The following is a 20,159-nucleotide window of genomic DNA, read 5'->3' as shown; positions in this document are numbered from 1 at the left end:
TTTCCCCAAAATGGAAATGGCTAATACAAGAGAGCTTAATTTTAAGGTGATTGAAGGAAAGTATATTGAAGGAAAGGATTGAAGGGTTCTAAGAGTAAACCTAGCAATTATAGGCCTGTCAGTTTGACATCAGTGTTGGGTAAATTAATGGAAAGTATTCTTAGAGATGGTATATATAATTATCTGGATAGACAGGGTCTGATCAGGAACAGTTTTGTGCGTGGAAGGTCATGTTTGACAAATCTTACTGAATTTTTTGAAGAGGTTACGAGGACAGTTGACAAGGGTAAAGCAATGGATGTTGTCTGTATGGACTTCAGTAAGGCCTTTGACAAGGTTCCGCACGGAAGATTAGTTAGGAAGGTTCAATCGTTAGGTATTAATATTGAAGTAGTGAAATGGATTCAACGATGGCTGGATGGGAGATGCCAGAGAGTAGTGGTGGATAACTGTTTGTCAGGTTGGAGGCCGGTGGCTAGTGGTGTGCCTCAGGGATCTGTACTGGGTCCAATGTTGTTTGTCATATACATTAATGATCTGGATGATGTGGTGGTAAATTGGATTAGTAAGTATGCAGATGATACTAAGTTAGGTGGTGTTGTAGATAATGAAGTAGGTTTTCAAAACTTGCAGAGAGATTTAGGCCAGTTAGAAGAGTGGGCTGAACGATGGCAGATGGAGTTTAATGCTGATAAGTGTGAGGTGCTACATTTTGGTAGGAATAATCCAAATAGGACATACATGGTAAATGGTAGGGCATTGAAGAATGAAGTAGAACAGAGTGATCTAGGAATAATGGTGCATAGTTCCCTGAAGGTGGAATCTAATGTGGATAGGGTGGTGAAGAAAGCTTTTGGTATGCTGGCCTTTATAAACCAGAGCATTGAGTATAGGAGTTGGGATGTAATGTGAAAATTGTACAAGGCATTGGTAAGGCCGAATTTGGAGTATTATGTACAGTTCTGGTCACCAAATTATAGGAAAGATATCAACAAAATAAAGAGAGTACAGAGAAGATTTACTTGAATGTTGCCTGGGTTTCAGCACCTAAATTACAGGGAAAGGTTGAACAAGTTAGGTCTTTATTCTTTGAAGCGTAGAAGGTTGAGGGGGGACTTGATAGAGGTATTTAAAATTCTGAGGGGGATAGATAGAGTTGATGTGGATAGGCTTTTTCCATTGAGAGTAGGGGAGATTCAAACAAGAGGACATGAGTTGAGAGTTAGGGGGCAGAAGTTTAGGGGTAACATGAGGGGGAATTTCTTTACTCAGAGAGTGGTAGCTGTGTGGAACGAGCTTCCAGTAGAAGTGGTAGAGGCAGTTTCAGTATTGTCATTTAAAGTAAAATTGGATAGGTATATGGACAGGAAAGGAATGGAGGGTTATGGGCTGAGTGCAGGCCAGTGGGACTAGGTGAGAGTAAGTATTCGGCACGGACTAGAAGGGCCAAGATGGCCTGTAATTGTTATATGGTTATATGGTATAGGGGGTTGTCAGAGGTTATGTTTTTTTGTGCAGAGAGTGGTTGGTGTGTGGAACGCGCTGCCAGGGTTTTGGTATAGGCACGTGTAGTTGGGACATTCAAAGGCTCTTTGATAGGCTTACAGATGAAAGAAAAATGAGGACTAGGTGTGAGAGAAGCATTAGATTGATCTTAGAGCAGGTTAAAAGGTTGGCACAAAACCATGGGCCTAAGGGTCTATACTGTTCAGTGTTCTATCTTCTTGCTCAGAGGAGAGATCGTTATAAACAAATTGTCAAGTTTTCATGTGCTAACCTCATCAACAGTGCATGTTCTTACATGGATAATTTAATAATATAAGTTAATAAAAATAAACATTGAAATAGTCCAGATTGACCATGTGGAACAACACACTTACACTTCATCATTAAGCTGTAGGTTGAGACACCACTCAACAAAAGCTGGTCATATATAACAGATGTGGTGCCTCTCAAGCAGATCATGGCTGATTTGATATTTAGTTGGAAATCCATTTCCTGTGCTTGATCCTTGTAACTCCTGGTTTCTTTATGATCTAAAACCCTACTATTTAATAAGTATTAACTTACCAAGGATCTTGTGTCGGTCTTCACTGTGAAAGACATGAGCAGTATGCCAGAAATTGGAAGTGTCAGGAGGCTGAAGTGTAATTGCTACTACTAAGGAGAAGGTGTTTGGGAAATTGAAAGTCTGGAGGTAGATAAGTCAACTGGGCCTGATGGATTACACCTCAGGGTTCTGAAAGAGGTAGCTGAAGAGATGTGGAGGCATTGGTAATGATCTTTCAAGAATCACTAGATTCTGGAGTGGTTCCAGAGGACAGGAAAATTGCACTCTTTAAGCTGGGAGGGAGGCAGAAGAAAGGAAATTATAGACTAGTTAGTTAGCCTAACTTCAGTGGTTAGGAAGATGACAGAGTCTATTATTAAGGATGAGGTTTTGGGGTATTGGAGGCGCATGATAAAGTTGGCCAAAGTCAGTATGGTTTTCAGGGGAGATCTTGCCTGACAAATCTGTTGGAATTCTTTGAAGTAATAACAAACAGGATAGACAAAGGAGAGTCAGTGGATGTTGTTTACTTGGATTTTTAGAAGGCATTTGACAAGCTGCCCTACATGAGGCTTCTTAACAAGATAAGAATCCATGGTATTACAGGAAAGATACTAGCATGGACAGAAGATTGACTGACTAGCAGGAGGCAAACAGTCAGTATAAAGAGGGCTTATTCTGGTTGGCTGCCAGTGGCTCGTGGTTTTCCGGAGGGGTTGACAACGGGACCGGTTCTTTTCACATTATATGTCAATGAATTGATGATTTTGTGGCCAAGTTTTCAAACAATATAAAGATAGATGGAGGGATTGGTAGTGTTGTGGAAGCAGCGAGTCTACAGAAAGACTTGGACTGATTGGGGGAATGGGCAAAGAAGTGGCACATGGAGTATAGTATAGGGAATTATGTGGTCATGCACTTCAGCAGAAAGAATAAAGGCAAAGGCTATTTTCTAAACGGGGAGAAAATTTAAAAATCAGAGCTACAAATGGACTTGGCAGTCCTTAAAAATGAACTTGCATTTTGAGTCAGTGGTAAAGAAGGTAAATGCAATGATTTTGAGATGACAAGAATATTTGAGAGCAAGGATGTGATGCTAAGGCTTCAGTAAAGCATTTGTCAGACCACAATTGGAATATTATGAGGGTCCAGAGTAGGCTCTCAAGAATGATTTTGGAATTGAAAGGGTTAACGTAGAGGACCACTTGATGGCTCTGGGCCTGTACATGCTGGAGTTTAGAAGACTGAGGAGCGATCTCATTGAAAGTTCTAGATGGAGTGGATATAGAGAAGATGTTTCCTGATGTGGTTAAGTCTAGGACCAGGGGCACAGCTTCCGAACTGGACGTCCATTTAGATCAGAGGTGAAGAGGAATTTCTTTAGCCAGAGGGTAGTGAATTTGTGGAATTCATTGCCACAGACAGCTGTGGAATGCAAGTCATTGAGCTTAATTAAAGTGGAGGCTGATAGGTTCTTGATTAGTCAGGGCATCAAAGCTTACAGGGATAAGACAGGAGAATGGGGTTGAGAGGGATAATACATCAGTCATGATGGAATGGCAAGGCAGTCTCGATGGGCCAAGTAGCCTAATTCTGCTCCTTTGTCTTATGTTTTTATTTCTCTGAACAGTGACTGAGCATCTACGATACTCTGGGTTAGATAACTTCTTAACACCATATCCCATTATTCGATACTCCCATGAGAAACGCCCTCACAGCCTCTGTTGTATGTCTTTCAAAGAGAGACCATTCTGCTGATCTAATCTACAAAGAGTCTTGGCTCATTTTGCTTAATCCTTCCTTGAAAATGGAACTTCATTGCATGTCTGATGTAATGTATTAAACCATATCTGATAGACAGGAACAAAACTTGAAGTGTTGCATTTTTTTCAAGTGGTAAAAATGGACACATTATTTGACTTTTACTACCAATCCATGCATGAAAATGATTGATGAATCTATGATCGTGGGCATTAACCTCTGAATGGTTGGTAAAGGGAGCTGTTAAGAGAACCACGCTGATAAACATGATTATTTTAGTAAATCAATTTTCCAACAAATGGACATTCATCTCCATTTCTGGCTGACATGCAGAACTACAGTTGCTGTTCTCAGAGATGCACATTTTTATTAACTTCACACAACTGTTACAATATGATGCATCCAGGCACCCATTAAGGTGAGCATGATTTCCAAACTATCACATTTAACTTCCAACCTTCCACTTGATGTAGATAAGAATTAGGTTTAATAATCGGAATCAAAACACAATAAAACTGGAACTTGTTTCTCAAAAGAATGTCTGAATTTGGGTTGACACCTTGATTTAAGTGATTCCAGACTGATTTACCTTTACAAAATACCTGATTCTCCACTCATTAACTGCCATTTGTCTGAATCTGCAGTACTCTGTGGATCGAGTGTTAAGGGAACAATCATGTTCCAACATTGTTCAGCATCAGCAGGAATAAGCGAATATATATTTTGACTCCCTGATTAATGTTCTGAAGCTTTGTCAAACAATAGAATGTAACTTTTGCAAAGACAGAAAAGGCAGGAAAAATAATCCTTGATCAAATGTGAACACGGTGACTTCAGGATCTAAAATCAACCATCAGTCTACTGCTACCACTTCTTGACCCTAACTTCACCATGTCTGCTCTGCAATCGGACTTTAATATTCTATTCAGAAGCATATCTATCAGCCGCGTTCATCTGACAACTATGACTACTTCGAGGTCCTTGGAAAGAGTCCTCCATCCATGTTGTGAGGAAATCCAACATAAAATATAATAGGATTTCGATGTGTGGTCTTCTATATAAAATCATAAGTTGATGTACAGTTACCATGTTTGTTCTGACTTACTAAATGGCATGTCAAAGTGACGAAAGTTTCCACTCATTATAAAAATTAGAAGGATATATACAGTTGATCCACATGTTTTAGAGTATTCACTCACCGTGGAGTAATATTGCACAGATTGTTGAGATTTTTAAATGTTTTATTAGATTTCAGTTTTGCGCAGGTAGTACAAGTTCTGAACAGAGAAATATCTGCAGTGAAGACCAGTAAGATTGAATAATCTGTGTCTGCAATTCTTACCATGTGACTAAAGTTATAAACAGGGCAGTCAATTGATCAATTGGAGCGAGGCAAAATTAGACCAACCTTCCAGCTTTCCTGGGCGTGTTGCCAAGGTTGTGCTTTATGCTGTCACATAAATGAGGAGAATGCCCATTTTGTTTTAATTTCTTGCACGGGATTAGGACATAAAGTAGTTCATCCCTATTTAACCTTGAACTGAGTTGCCAGCTGAGACATTTCAGAGGCAGTCATGTTGCAGTGGCCTGAAGTCAGATAATAGGCAAAAGTAGGTAACGATAACATTAATGAAGAAGGTGGGTTTTTATAACAGTCTGCTCACTTCATGGTCACTATAAGGGATCCTGATATTTTTATTATAATTTATTTTAATTAATTGAATTTATATTCCCAGCCACTATGGTGAGATTTTAACCTGTTATTACAATGCTAAGAAACCTGTCCTGTAATATTTTCACTGCTCGATCCTGCCCATTACGATCTTTGCTTTTTGCCTAAATGGCTCTGTATTTTATTGTCTAACGTCACTTCAGGACTTATTCAGCTGATACACAACTGCAGTCAGAAGATAGCTGCTCCAAAATATATTCTACAATTAAAGCTCTGGTTTGTCTTGAGTTCAATTTGGAAGCAAAATTCAGCTACACAGATGTCCATGTTTATTTTTTTTAAGTGCCAATGTATTTTTAAATCAATTTTGTTTAATTTGCTGATATATAATAATGGAAATTGGGAAAATTCATTTTGTATCATAATTAAAATGAGGAAACTGGTGACGGTTTTGCTGATGATAAAAAAAAATGAATTAATTGTGACTTTGAGACATAGATTCCTCATTGTTTCTGCTTTAATTTTAGTTTTACTTCCTTTTCCTCACATGCTTGCCTCCCCGCAGCCAATTCCAGAGAACGTATCTGATACCCCAATAACATTCGGGATTGAGATTGAGGAACTGAAAAATCAGAAGAGTTTTCTCGCTGTGCAGGAGAAAGTGCAACAGCAGGTATGATGGATTAGCAGCTGCTAGACTGGCTAGTTAAAGCAAAGTACAACATCTGCAGAGTGGATGGAATGATGACGGCTGTTTGAGCAATGGTACAGTGCTACTCACTGCATCTGGAACACAGCAGACTTGGGATTAATGGATGTCATTAGCATTTAAAGATAGAAGTTTGAAGAGCATCTGTTATTTTCTTGGATGGTTATGAGTAGCACTGTGCTTTCTGACACATTAATTTAACATTCTGCTCCCACACTCCAGGTAACTACTTTTGCATAGATTGACAACAAAAAAAAAAGGACTGGGTTTCATGAGCCTTGGTGGAATCCTGGTTGAAAAATCTGCAAAGTAATTGAGTCAATTAGGATCAAGCAAAATGTTTTTAAATTGCCTGATTTTAAAAAATGAGCCTCATGGTGAGAACTTGTCCTTAAATTGATATGAATGTTCCTTCTCTGGTGCACTCTGCTGGTTTCAGATTAGAGAATCATATTCCTGGATGGTATTTCTTGAATGATAATAACATACAGCAGTTGATGCCCTTTTTTGGTACTTCGGCCTGATCTTAGCTTAGACTTGAATATAGAGATTTGGGTATACTTTTAATAAAACACCAGTGTCAGCTTTTAGTGAGGTAAACTGTGTATTTATAGAATTAAACAGTACCAGTTAAACATCTGCAAGACTTTGGTTGGTACACTTTGAGTACCATGAACAATTCTGCATTAAAAGGAGAAATGGCAACAGATAAACATTGGAAATGCAGTGAGGACTTTGTATAAATACATGCCAGAAGAGAATGAACAGCTGAGACTTCCTGCCCTAGAAACAAAAAGACATAACAGTGACTCAACAGTTGGAAAAACGTGATAAGATAGATCTTGCCACTTATTAGTGAGTCATGGCTTACAGATAATTTACTTCCTAATAAATACCAGAGAAATGTTATAAAAATATTCAGTAAATGGACTTGAGAGAATAAGGTGTAGTGAGATAACTAATAAAGATATATTTATTTGGTAATCTTGATCAATACAGAAGGGAGAGAGAGAGAGAGGAATAAAACATCTTTTGATGAGGTTAGATCAAGAAAAGTATACGAAGTCTTGTGTGCATTTTTTTGTTGGAACTTATAGCCAGTGCAAATATCATAAACAATTTTATTGTTACTACATTGTTGGATCATGTACAGGTACTTAAAGGAAAGCTGTATATTAACATTTTAGTTTAATGTATAATCTACAATATCATAGAAACGCAGTGGCATGCAAAAGTTTGGGCACTCCTGGTCAAAATTTCTGTAACTGTGAATAGTTAAGTGAATAGAAGATGAACTGATCTCCAAAAGTCATAAAGTTAAAGATGAAACATTATTTTCAACATTTTAAGCAAGATTAGTGTATTTGTTTTGTACAATTTTAGAGTGGGGAAAAAAAGAAAGGGGCACCATGCAAAAGTTTGGGCACCCCAAGAGATTTGAGCTCTCAGATAACTTTTACCAAAGTCTCAGACCTTAATTAGTTGTTAGAGCTATGGCTTGTTCACAATCATCATTAGGAAAGGCCAGGTGATGCAAATTTCAAACCTTTATAAATACCCTGATTCCTCAAACCTTGTCCCAACAATCAGCAGCCATGGGCTCCTCTAAGCACCTGCCTAGCGCTCTGAAAATTAAAATAAATGATGCCCACAAAGCAGGAGAAAGCTATAAGAAGATAGCAGGTGTTTCCAGGTAGCTGTTTCCTCAGTTCGTAATGTAATTAAGAAATGGCAGTTAACAATAAGGGCGGAGGTCAAGTTGAGGTCTGGAAGACCAAGAAAACTTTCCGAGAGAACTGCTTGTAGGATTGTTAGAAAGGCAAATCAAAACCTCTGTTTGACTGCAAAAGACCTTCAGGAAGTTTCAGCAGACTCTGGAGTGGTGGTGCACTGTTCTACTATGCAGCGACACCTGCACAAAAATGACCTTCATGAAAAAGTCATCAGAAGAAAACCTTTCCTGCGTCCTCACCACAAAATTCAGCATCGGAAGTTTGCAAAGGAACATCTAAACAAGCCTGATGCATTTTGGAAACAACTCCTGTAGACTGATGAAGTTAAAATAGAACATTTTGGCCACAATGAGCAAAGGTATGTTTGGAGAAAAAGGGGTGCAGAATTTCATGAAAAGAACACCTCTCCAACTGCTAAGCACGGGGGTGGATCGATCATGCTTTGGGCTTGTGTTGCAGCCAGAGGCACGGGGAACATTTCACTGGCAGAGGGAAGAATGAATTCAATTAAATACCAGCAAATCCTGGAAGCAAACATCACACCGTTTGTCAAAAGGCTGAAGATGAAAAGAGGATAATGATCCTCAACACACCTCAAAATCCACAATGGACTACCTCAAGAGGCGCAAGCTGAAGTTTCTGCCGTGGCCCTCACAGTCTCCCGACCTAAACATCATGGAAAATCTGTGGATAGACCTCAAAAGAGCAGTGCATGCAAGACAGCTCAAGAATCTCACAGAACTAGAAGCCTTTTGCAAGGAAGAATGGGCAGAAATCCCCCAAAGAAGGATTGAAAGACTCTTAGCTGGCTACAGAAAGCATTTACAAGCTTGATACTTGCCAAAGAGGGTGTTACTAAGTACTGACCATGCAGGGTGCCTAAACTTTTGCTTTGGGCCCTTTTCCTTTTTTGTTATTTTGAAACTGTAGAAGATGGAAATAAAAAAGTAATCTTGCTTAAAATATTAAAGAAATGTGTCACCTTTAACTTTATGCCTTTTGGAAATCAGTTCATCTTTTACTCGCTTAGCTATTCAGAGTAACAAAAATTTTGACCAGGGGGGCCCAAACTTTTGCATGCTACTGTATGGTTCCAGCGCAGGTCGATGGGAGGAGAAGGCAGTTTAAATGGTTTAGCATGGACCAGATGGGCCAAAGGGCCTGTATCCATGCTGTACTTTTCTATAATTCTCTGGTTCTAAATGATCTTGAATGTCAAACTTGTAACTTTCTCTGTTTATTCAGATATAAAATCTTAAAATTCCATTTACTTGTACAGCATTATTTACTTTGGATATCAATGTATATTTGTGTATTTATAGCAGTTTCTGCATGATTTATCTAAATAGTGTACTCCCATCTTTTATTCTCCACTGTCTTGCTTCCTTTGGTGAAGCTTAAGCTTCTGAAAGGTCAACAAACATCGACTAAGGGACTGAAGGAAGCTCGCCAACTGACTACTTCAACCTTTGGTTCCTCACTGCATCCCTCTTCTTTTCCTGGGCCACCTCAGGCAAGAAGTGATCAGGTTATAAATAAAATCTCACAGGGATAGACCTAAGGATTTGAATTATGCCATATTGCAAATGATAATGAAGAGTCCACTCATTTGGTTAAGGTTATAATTGTACAGTTGTAACTTTTTGTTCTGCTATTTTGAAAAAAACTTTGCTCAGATGTGAATGAATGACAAATGGTGATGCTGGGAACCATTCAGAATTAGCTATCAAAGTCCCTTTGCTGAAGATCAGTGAGATGGCATTTTCTTAAGCTTAAAATGGGGAATAAATCTTTGCTGAAGTCTTTTGAAAGATTCATCGTCACCTTGTAAAGTTATCTGTCTGATTTAATTCCACTATTTTTCATTTGGGTTGGGAAAGAAAATTGTCCTTTCATTTTGTCTCTTTTCCATGAAAGCATCACATTAAAAGTGGCCTGTCTCATCTAAGCATTTCCCCTTTTCATAGCAGCAGTGACCCTCTTGTATCAACTAGCATTCAGCAGTGATTTATTTAGGAATACTGTGGCATTTTGCAATGAAGGATGCAGTATATAATAGAAGAGATTTGTTTTTCTTATGAATATTTTAGGTTTGAAATTCATTTCTTTGCCACCCAAAGGAAATGCTGCTCTCCTTGACCCATGGATTAGTGTAGACAATTTGGTCAGCCAGAATCGAGAACAGTTGCTTCAGAACCACAGCACTGCTGCATACATTTGAAAACTATAACAAGCATATCATTTTGTAATAATTAGAATCCTTAATCTCTGTGCCAAGCTATTTTCTCCTCTTTGATCTGTGGCTGAATGTTACCAATGGAAACACACACAGAGTTGTAAGGAAAGGGAAAGGCAATGTTTTCAAAATGTTAATTTGATTTAAAAGAACATAAAATCTCTGGCTGAGAGGGTCCTTTAAATTGGCAACTCTCCATGTTTCCAAATATAGACACTAAAAGGATTCAGTTAGGCTCCCATTGCATGATATAGAAACATAGAAAACCTACAGCACAATACAGGCCCTTTGGCCCACAATGCTGTGCCGAACATGTCCTTACCTTAGAAATTACCTAGGGTTACCCAATAGCCCTCTACTTTTCTGAGCTCCATGTACCTATCCAGGAGTCTCTTAAAAGACCCCAATGTATCTGCCTCCGCCACCGTCGCCGATAGCACTCACCACTCTCTGCATAAAAAAATCTTACCTGACATCTCCTCTGTACCTACTTTCAAGCACCTTAAAACTGTGCCGTCTCATGCTAGCCATTTCAGCCCTGGGGAAAGGCCTCTGACTATCCACACGATCAATGCTTCTCATCATTTTATGCACCTCCATCAGGTCACCTCTCATCCTCTGGCTCTCCAAGGAGAAAAGGCCGAGTTCACTCAGACTATTCTCATAAGGCATGCTCCCCAATCCAGGCAACATCCTTGTAAATTTCCTCTGCACCCTTTCTATGGTTTCCACATCCTTCCTGCAGTGAGGCGACCAGAACTGAGCACAGTACTCCAAGTGGGGTCTGACCAGGGTCCTACATAGCTGCAACATTACCTCTCGGCTGTTAAACTCAATCCCATGGTTGATGAAGGCCAATGCACCATATTCCTTCTTAACCACATATATAATCAACTTAATCATGTCTGGGTTTAGCGAGGTTCACCCTGAATTTTTTGTTACCCCATTGTTGGTGCCAATGTTTTACTTGTAATATTTAGATATCTGTTCATGTTATGAACATGGAGCTTGCTGTGATGAGGATAAATCAGAAATTCAAAATTTAACTTGGTTTTACAATATTGCACAGGAGAATGAAAGCTGGTCACGGTTGGCCTGTTGTTCCAGTCATTTACTTAGTGCTATCCCTGATGAAATGCATGTGAGCAAAATCTAATCTCCATCCCTGGCTTTGTTGTGCAGTTGCAATATGCTTTTACTGCATTCTCTCCTCAGTCATGGCCAATTTATTAACCAGTGATATTTAGCTCGTGGCCTGAATTTAACCTTTCAATTACCACTAATACAGCGACATGTATCATTGAATTGCCAATTGGGTTTGTGATTGTGTTAGTTTGCATTGTCAGTTTCTTTGCTGCTGGTCTGCTTTGTCAAAACTATTTTGGAAAATGTAATATTGATGGAGGTTTTGTGGAAAACCACTGAGTAGCCACATGAAAATATTGTCATGCAATTTCTGCACATCAAGTGTCTGACTTTCATTCTAGATAAAAACCAAGGGCTCCATCCATACCAAGGCTGATTTTATTGTCACTGCAGCTGAGTCTGTCCTTTGTCTGGAGATAGTTAGATGACTCAGGCTATCAAGTATTTTCTAACCTTTCCGAATTTTGTTGCTGAGTGGGTAACTGGGCTGCAAACATCAGAACATAAGAAATAGGAGCAAGAGTAGGGTATCTGGCCCGTTGAGCCTGCTCTGCCATTCAATAAGATCATGGCTGATCTGACCATGGACTCATCTCCATCTACCTGCCTTTTCCCCATAACCCTTAATTCCCCTGCTACGTGTAACCCCCTGGGTCGCCTCAGGCTCGCTCAGCTCGTTCTCATCTAGGGGGAGCAGCCTTCGGCCCCGCCAAACTGGGTAATCAGCTTGTGTGGATGCTGTGTGATGTCCCCGCCTCGCCCAAAAACAGGACACCATATTCAATTAAATGATTACAATTTATAAAGATTATTATAACTAAGTAATTAATAACGATACAGTTTACATGAAGGAAAAGAAAATAAAGAAAAGGCACCAAACTTATCAAAGTCCAAACCACTTAGTGCACAACCATTGGAGCTCAATTACTGAAGTCTTCTGGCCACCATTCAATCCCCTCCAAACTCCTGGACTCGCAGCTCAGGACCACCCGAAGTGGTCAACCAAGCACATCTATCTTCGTCTCCTCTCCTTGGGGTACCTCCTGGCCTTGGACCCCCGCTTGGGGTCAGTTCCTCGCCCAGTTTACAACATCACGTCCTCTCTCTCTCACCCCCTCGTGCCGATCTCCCCAAAAGCCCGCCAAGAAGAGCATACAGACTCAGAAGAAAGAACAACATTAATCCCAATTGGTTTACAAAGGAATACAATTCTCGTTATCAGTAAATTTTAACCCAAACAAGCTTCCAGCACTCTCTCGCAACAAAGAAGCATTCCTACTTTTAACAAAACAAAGAAGCCATTTTGATTAACATACGCAGTAACAAAGAAAAAGAAACCCCCCCCCCCCTTTACATATGCAAAAATCTATCCAACCTTGTCTTAAATATATTAACTGAGGTAAGTATCCAGGTTGTATCATAACAAACAAAGTATTCATAATTTAAAAGATTACAAGTACATTATAAAAGAAGCAACAGAATCAAGGTTGTACATCAAAAAGCTTAAGTACTTTAGGTTGATATGTCAAAGGGCTCGTGATTTGTGGGTCTTTGTCATATTTGTCATGGTGCTACATAATCAAAGATTCATATATGAGTTGTCGTCTCCCAGTAAAATGTGATCAGCCACTCCTGTGTTGTTAACACAGTGGCTCTCCACAGATCATCTTCCCTTGTGTCAGTGTCTGCACTGGGCTGATCTCTTGAGTCTTTGTCAAGAGAGAGCCAGATGCAGAGGTGATTTACTTTGTGTAAATACATACACTGTAGATTCAAAATTAGTCATAGTGATCTTGGGCTGACTTCCCTCTTTCTAGGCATGTTATAAAGTTAGGTCAATTCAATGGCAAACTGGCCCACTCTCCACACAATGCTGCCTCCAGCATGCTGGTAAAATGCTGGATTATTCCATCTTGGTTGACCGTTGTCTGTCATCCAGACTGCCCTGTGTGGTGCTGCCTAATTCAAATAGACATTTCTACTGAACCTCAAGACTTCGCTGAGGCCGCAAAGCGCTCATTATTCAAGTCAGTTCTCACATCCAAGGCTGACTAAGGAGTATGCATATTTTCCCTGTGTCTGTGTCTGTTTCTCTTGGTTGTTTTGCTTTCTTCCCACACTGTCTGAAAGGAAATGCACCTCTCATTTGGCCTAGATAGTCTACATCCCCATGACATGAACATACAGTTTTTGGGAACCCTGTCCTCCAGTAGTTCTTTCCCCCTTTCCCACCCTTCCTGCTCTAGTCCTTTCATTTTTGTCCTTTTCCCTCAACTGCCATCTTCCTCTCTCTGTCTTTGTTCCATACACCTGCTACACACACCGTTCACCACTCCCTGGTTATGGGTTCATTGGCAGTTTACCGCTCCCCAATAGTTCCCATTGTTACCACATTCCAGCACTGGTTGCACCTTGTGTTCCTGTTTAACTCAGTCTAGCAACTGTTTTCAATCAGTCACACTCTCCTTTCACCACCTTGCTCCAGCTGCTTCTTATTTTTTCTCAGCCTCTCTTGTGTCTGCCTCCATCTCTCATCCACCTAATACTGCCTCCTAACTCCATCCCAGCTCCACCTCCCCTACCTGGTGAACTTGGCTTTCATCATACATCCCTCCTCAGGACACTAATCATCTCAGTTTCCTTTGTCACCACTCCACTTCTTCTCTTTGTGCTGATCAACTCGCCTCTCCACTCGCAGTCCTGATGATGGTTTCGGCTGGAAACATCAAGAATTTCTTTTCTCACATAGATAATACTTGACCCACTGAGTTCCTCCACAAGATTATTTACTGTGACAAAAATGTGGTGGTTGGCTTCTAAAAATAATCACTGGTGCAGGCAGATGGCAATGGTATCAGACTAGAATAGATGGGTATGTGAGAGAACGGTTTATAGAGACATAAGTGGGGAATGGGACTGATGGCCAGCTTCAACTCAGTGAGCTGAATGATCTCCTCATAAGTCGTAAGAAAAACATGTTTAAGAAATCAGCCGATGAGTTGCGTGTGAAGCGAGGGATATTACTCACAGTGATGAGTCTACTGTCCACTGTTCCAAGTGAGTCGTTTAGAGAGTAAAGAGAACAAATAAGAACAGCCTTTTAAAGCTGCAAAATTTCTTCAGAAAAAAGAATAGCATGGCAGACAATTGGATGTAAGTTTTATGTGCAAAGTTTGTGTCAGCCATTTGTTACAGTCTTTGCATAGCTTTATTGACAAGACAATTACCCAATCATCTAATCTCTGGTTGGCTGCACAGTCATTACCTGCAGCCTTACTTGTTAACTATAGTGTTTTACAATGCTGATGAGTTTTGCACCTAGAACTGATTAACACCTGTGCATGTGAATCAAAGTTCAAAAGTTCATCATAAGTTTATTATCAAAGTACACAAATGTTACCATATACAACCCTGAGGTTTATTTTCTTTTCGTGGATATACTCAGTAAGTCCAGTGGTATCAGTGAAAGACTGTAAGCAACAGGACATACCAATCAATGTGCAAAAGACAACAAACTGTGCAAATACAAAAGAAAAGTAAAGAAATAATAATAATAGTAAGCATTAAATATTGAGAACATGAAATTAAAAATCCTTGAAAGTGAGTCTATAGCTGTGGGAATAGGACAAGTGAAATAGAAACATAAAAAACCTATAGCACAATGCAGGCCCTTTGGCCCACAAAGCTGTGCTGAACATGTCCTTACCTTAGAAATTACCCTCGGGTTACCCATAGCCCTCTATTTTTCTAAGCTCCATGATCCTATCCAGGCGTCTCTTAAAAGACCCTATTGTATCTGCCTCCACCACCGTCACTGGCAGTGCATTCCACGCGCTCACCACTCTGTAAAAAAAAACTTACCCCTGACATCTCCTCTGTACCTACTTCCAAGCACCTTAAAACTGTGCCCTCTCGTGCTAGTCATTTCAGCCCTGGGAAAAAGCCTCTGACCATCCACACTATCTATGTCTCTCACCATCTTATACACAAATTGAGTGAATTTGTCCCCATTCGTTCATATCCTGATGGTGGAAGGTAATAACTGTTCCTGAATCTGGTGGTGTGGGTCCTGAGGCTCCTGTACCACCTTCTTGATGGCAGCAGCGTGAAGAGAGCATGGCCTGGATAATGGGGGTTCTTGGTGATGAATGCTGCTTTCCTGCGACAGTGTGCAGTGTAGATGTGCTTTGTGGGGGGGAAGGACAGCAATATCTATAACTTTTTGTAGGATTTTCCATTCAAGGGAATTAGCTGTGATGCAACCAGTAAATATGTGTATTAGGGTTTGTCAAAGTTTTAGATGTAATGCCAAATCTTCACAAATGCCTAAGAATGTAGAGGTGCTGCCATGCTTTCTTTGTAATTGCACTGAGTCAGCAGTCAGTAGATGAAGACGTTTTGATTTGTGAGACCTTTGAAGGTGAACACAATTACACTGGCTTCTCCCCTTAACATCTGTGTGGATGCACATCATTAGAAGCATAAAGATCACTAAATGAATAGCTGTATCATTCTGCACTTCTAAATCTTAAGGCTTCTCTTTGAGTAAAGATATTGTATCTGCCTGTTTTTTTCTGCTACCCTGCATGGTTTACGGAATCAATTATTTTTATAATTGAAAGTACAGAAATAGAGCCAGTTTGTCTTGGAGTTTGTGGGTCCCCACTACTCACTAAAGTAGGAGCGACTGCAATGGTTGTGATTTCTAACAAAGCAGAAAGGGTGGATTTTAAATTGTTCAGTGAATTTCTTGCACTGCAACTGCAGAGTTAAGAAAACTAGATTTAAAAAAAAATCTTGGCTTGTAAAAGAAATGCTGGTGAAACTCAGCAGGTCAGTCAGCATCTGAGGAGAAAGAAAGGAGTTTTGGTGTAATGGAGCAAATGAGATGAGTGTAAATATGGTTGTCATGGACGAGGTGAACTGTAAGGGTATCTTTCCGGTCTGTAATTTCAATGATTCTATGAGGAAGAGAATTAATGTTTCAGGTCAATGGTCTTTCAAAAGAACAGTCTCCACAGATGCTGACTGGCCTGCTGTTTATGGCTAACATTTCTTCATTTAAAATTTACAATATCTGCAAGTTTTGTTTTATGATATAAATCTTGAATGCATAAGGAGTGTATGGTTTGAAATGCTTCACAGATATGTGATTGAAATTTGCTACACATAATAAATATAGCCTTGCAGGCAGTTCTGCAAGTTTAACTTTGAATGGGACTTGCAGGAACCATGTAAAGTGCAGAAAAGAATTAATGAATGTGATATCTCGATCTCCAGGTATCAAAGGAGTTGGATCAGTTTGATATAAATATCCAGCAAATGCTGGATGTCTTGGAAGAGGAAATACAACTTGGAGAGAACCTGAAAGAAGAGGACTTTGAGAAAGATATGGTGAGTTTAGGAGAAGTTGCACATCTGTTGCATTAAGCCCAGCAGTGTGCCAAATGCCAAGTTAACGACAGACCTTTCAACAAGTGCGATGTAAAACATGAAAGGTGAATGAATTAAGGAGTTTTCCTCGTGATAATAAGAAATAATAGCTGACAGACAATTGATATTCTGTGATGTATTCCTTAAGTGCTAGCAATTATGGTTACATCAGCCATTTTTCCAATGGACTTCTTGCATTCATAGTTCAAGCTTTAGAAACCTGGCACTAGAAATTCAAAGTAGTTTCCTGGTGTATTATTGGATTAACATGTGGAAGTGCATACATGAGATGTTAAACATTTTTATAAGCCTTAACACAAAAGAACATGCAAGAGAAACCTGGCTCGGTAAAATATTTATGCTGATGTCACAAATATTGTTAATCTGTTTTGTCAGCACCACTCTACTGTTGCTCTGTGTAAAGTCACTGCAACACTGAATTGTATTATTAGCTACTTTGAAATTGCATCATGAAAATTTCAACATTTTTCCCTTAAGATTAGTTGGAACATAGAGTAACAAATTCCTAAAGTTGACCTTGTTTATCTGAACAGCTGTAATCCTGTTCTTAAAGACGCAAAATTGTCCAATTTTGCCATTGTTGAGTTAGGAATCCAAAGTGTTTGAAATCTTCATCTCATCTGATTGCCATTTTAGTAAGGGAGAGGAGGGCATTTAGTATGCTCTTTTATCTTTTTTAATATATTAAAAAACTGCTTCTAAAAGTTGGTCTCTGCAGTAAAACATATTTGTGACCAAACATTCTGGTGTAAGTGGATGATGTTTTTTTTTTAATGCATGACTTAACCAGTTCCCAACTGGATGAGCTTGAGTTCTGCTTCACTTGCTCAGGAGAACAAAATACAGAAGTGTTAACCATTGGGGGAATTATGACTTGTGTTTCATGAAATGTAAGTTTGTGTTTAAAAATGCTTCTATATCACTTTACAACTCAAGTTTATATTTTGTCAATAAAATTAAGTTACCAATATGTGTTTGCAATGTAAGAACACAGTTGTTTTTAGTAACAAAGTAAGCTCAAAGCTTCAACAAGCCAAACCATTGTGACAAGTTACATTAAGAACATGGGGACACGAGAGAAGTTCTTGTACATCCTCTCTCTCGCTCTCTCTCTCTCTCTCTCTCTCTCCCTTTCTCCCTTTGGGGCCGAAGATAAAGAACCAGCCTAAGGTAGTTCCTACCCTGCTGTTATAAAACGATTGAGTGGTTCCCTGGTATGATAAGATGGACTCTTGACCTCACAGTCTACCTCATTATGATCTTGCACCTTATTGTCTACGTGCACTGTACTTTCTTGGCAGATGTTGCATTATTTCTTCATTCTCTTATTGTTTTACCTTGTAATACCTCTGTGAAATGAATTGATCTCAATAAACAGTATGCAAGGCAAGCTTTTCACTGTACCTCAGCACATGTTGCAATAATAAACAAATTAACATTCCAATTCAATCATTTTTCAAAAGAACATTTTCAAGAAATTTCTCCTCAGTTCACAAATCTTTGCTCAATGGACCTAATTCCTCAAACTCATTTTGCTGCAATTTATGATTTTTTTTCTCAGTTTTATTTAATCACTGACACTTGTATTCAAAACAAATACCCTCTTGAGTCTATGCTACCTGGAGTTATTTGAAGAATGTTCTATTTTTAAAAAATAGTTGGGTGATGAAATTCCAAAACAAAATAACAAATTGAAATTTTCCAGCTGGATGTAATCTCAACCTTTTGACCTGAAGTGTTTCCAGGTAAACAGGTAGAAACATTTCCTTTTACAGTGATGTCAGAATTATACTAGAGGGTTCAAATTGCAAAAACATATTGGATAGACAAAGTTTTTTTTCTTTGGAGTTTAGAAGAATGTTTTGATTAGATTGATGTTTAACAGAGGAATAACACTTTGTTGAGGAAGGAACTCCTGCATATTGAAGTTAAATCAATGTGACATAGCCTTAAATAATACTTAAGTAACTTCAGAAAGTATTTTTTCACATCAAGGTGTAAAGAAATGTAGGATTCTTACTCCTTTCCCCAAAAAAATCTGTGACAGCCAGATCAATTCAACTTTTCAAACAGGCATTAATTGGAACTACTGTGGTTAAATGATATACTGTAGTTGAATGGTGGAGCAGTGTTACAGCACCCTAATGTTGTTCTCATATTTTGATGTCTATGCCTATGAAGAAACAGAATTTAAAACTAACACTTGAATAGGAAGAACATTGAAAGATAAAGGAAATTGGACATGAAAGAGTATGCACAAATAATCAATCTAATGAATATTGCATTATAATCAGCACCAGTTGACACATGTAGTGAAATTTACATATAAAAGCAAAGCACACACTTCATGAACAAATACAAAGTTTAATGGTTATTAAGCAACTCTAGCAACACTTTGGTAAGTTGTGCAAAAGGAGAAGGTCAAATTGTGGCAAATAACTATTTTGTTAGATCTAAGTGGAAGCTGTTCAACAGCACCTTTTGCAAAATGTAATAAGGCTCAAGACCTTTGGGTAATTGTAAACTTGCATAAAAATGACAAATATTCCATTAACATCACAGTTTAGTTCAATTACTGTGCTTATCCAGCCAGCACAGACCAAACTACACAATTTAATTTAACCTTGCTATTTTTTGCATTTCATTGAGAAGTAATGTATTCAGTAATTGTTATCTCGTGCAGTTTAAGAATTGAAAACCCTGTTGCAGAACTAAATATCTCTTCATCAGCAGATTTAAATAGAACTTTTTATTTATGATGCAAGGATGAAATCTCTTTGCTGATAGCTTAAGTTTTTTTAAAAGTGTTGTATTTACATGATAGCATCTATATTTTGCTGGAATTATCGCTGATAAATTTCGCTTCCAGGCTCAAATTCTTTTGACTGTCATATGGAGAAGAGTTTTCTGTCTGTTGCATCACATTCATAAGATGTCTGTGAAGGCTCTTAGTCACCCAGGTCATTGTATATCAAGATGTAGTGAACCTATGCTACTGGACTTTCGGTGTTGTCGAGAAGATGTTTCACCACTCATCCGACAGGCTCTGTTTCAGGAGATAGGCACACCCATTAGATTAGCTACCTCAAATTCAGTCTGTGGTCAGGAACAAGAAGGTGTGAGTGTGAGTGAGGCGGGGAGTGGGATCAGTGTTGGAGGAGCCTCAGCCCTTGAGCTTGTCCAACAGGTCTGAGATTCTTGCTCCCCGTGTGGATGAGAGTGGGGGCTATAGGAAGGATGAGCAACCTAACTGTGGCACTGTGGTTCAGGGAGCCATTCAAGGGGGTGGGTTGGGGGGGGGAGAGAGAAGAGAAATGTTGTGGTAATTGGGGATAGTATAGACAGGGGAATAGACAAAGCTCACTCTCGCAGGGATAGAGTGTCCCGAAGGCTGTGTT

At 39.2% G+C, this 20,159-nt stretch overlaps 1 protein-coding gene across 9 annotated transcripts in view; it reads left to right on the top strand.

The window, feature by feature from the left end:
• Positions 1-20,159, top strand: part of dmd (dystrophin) — a 1,932,045-nt gene that overhangs the window by 951,923 nt on the left and 959,963 nt on the right. For 8 of the 9 annotated variants that reach the window (XM_073045659.1, XM_073045653.1, XM_073045656.1 and 5 more), the window contains 3 exons: positions 6,049-6,156; positions 9,322-9,438; positions 16,588-16,701. In XM_073045659.1, coding sequence (XP_072901760.1) covers positions 6,049-6,156; positions 9,322-9,438; positions 16,588-16,701 — 339 coding nt within the window. The remainder of the gene's footprint in view (positions 1-6,048; positions 6,157-9,321; positions 9,439-16,587; positions 16,702-20,159) is intronic. The other variant, XM_073045658.1, reaches the window with a different exon arrangement.

Source organism: Hemitrygon akajei, chromosome 5 (genome assembly GCF_048418815.1).
Source record: "Hemitrygon akajei chromosome 5, sHemAka1.3, whole genome shotgun sequence".
Lineage (NCBI taxonomy): Eukaryota > Metazoa > Chordata > Chondrichthyes > Myliobatiformes > Dasyatidae > Hemitrygon > Hemitrygon akajei.
The sequence above is the reverse complement of the archived record's forward strand: the minus strand, read 5'-3'. Positions and strand labels throughout refer to the sequence as shown.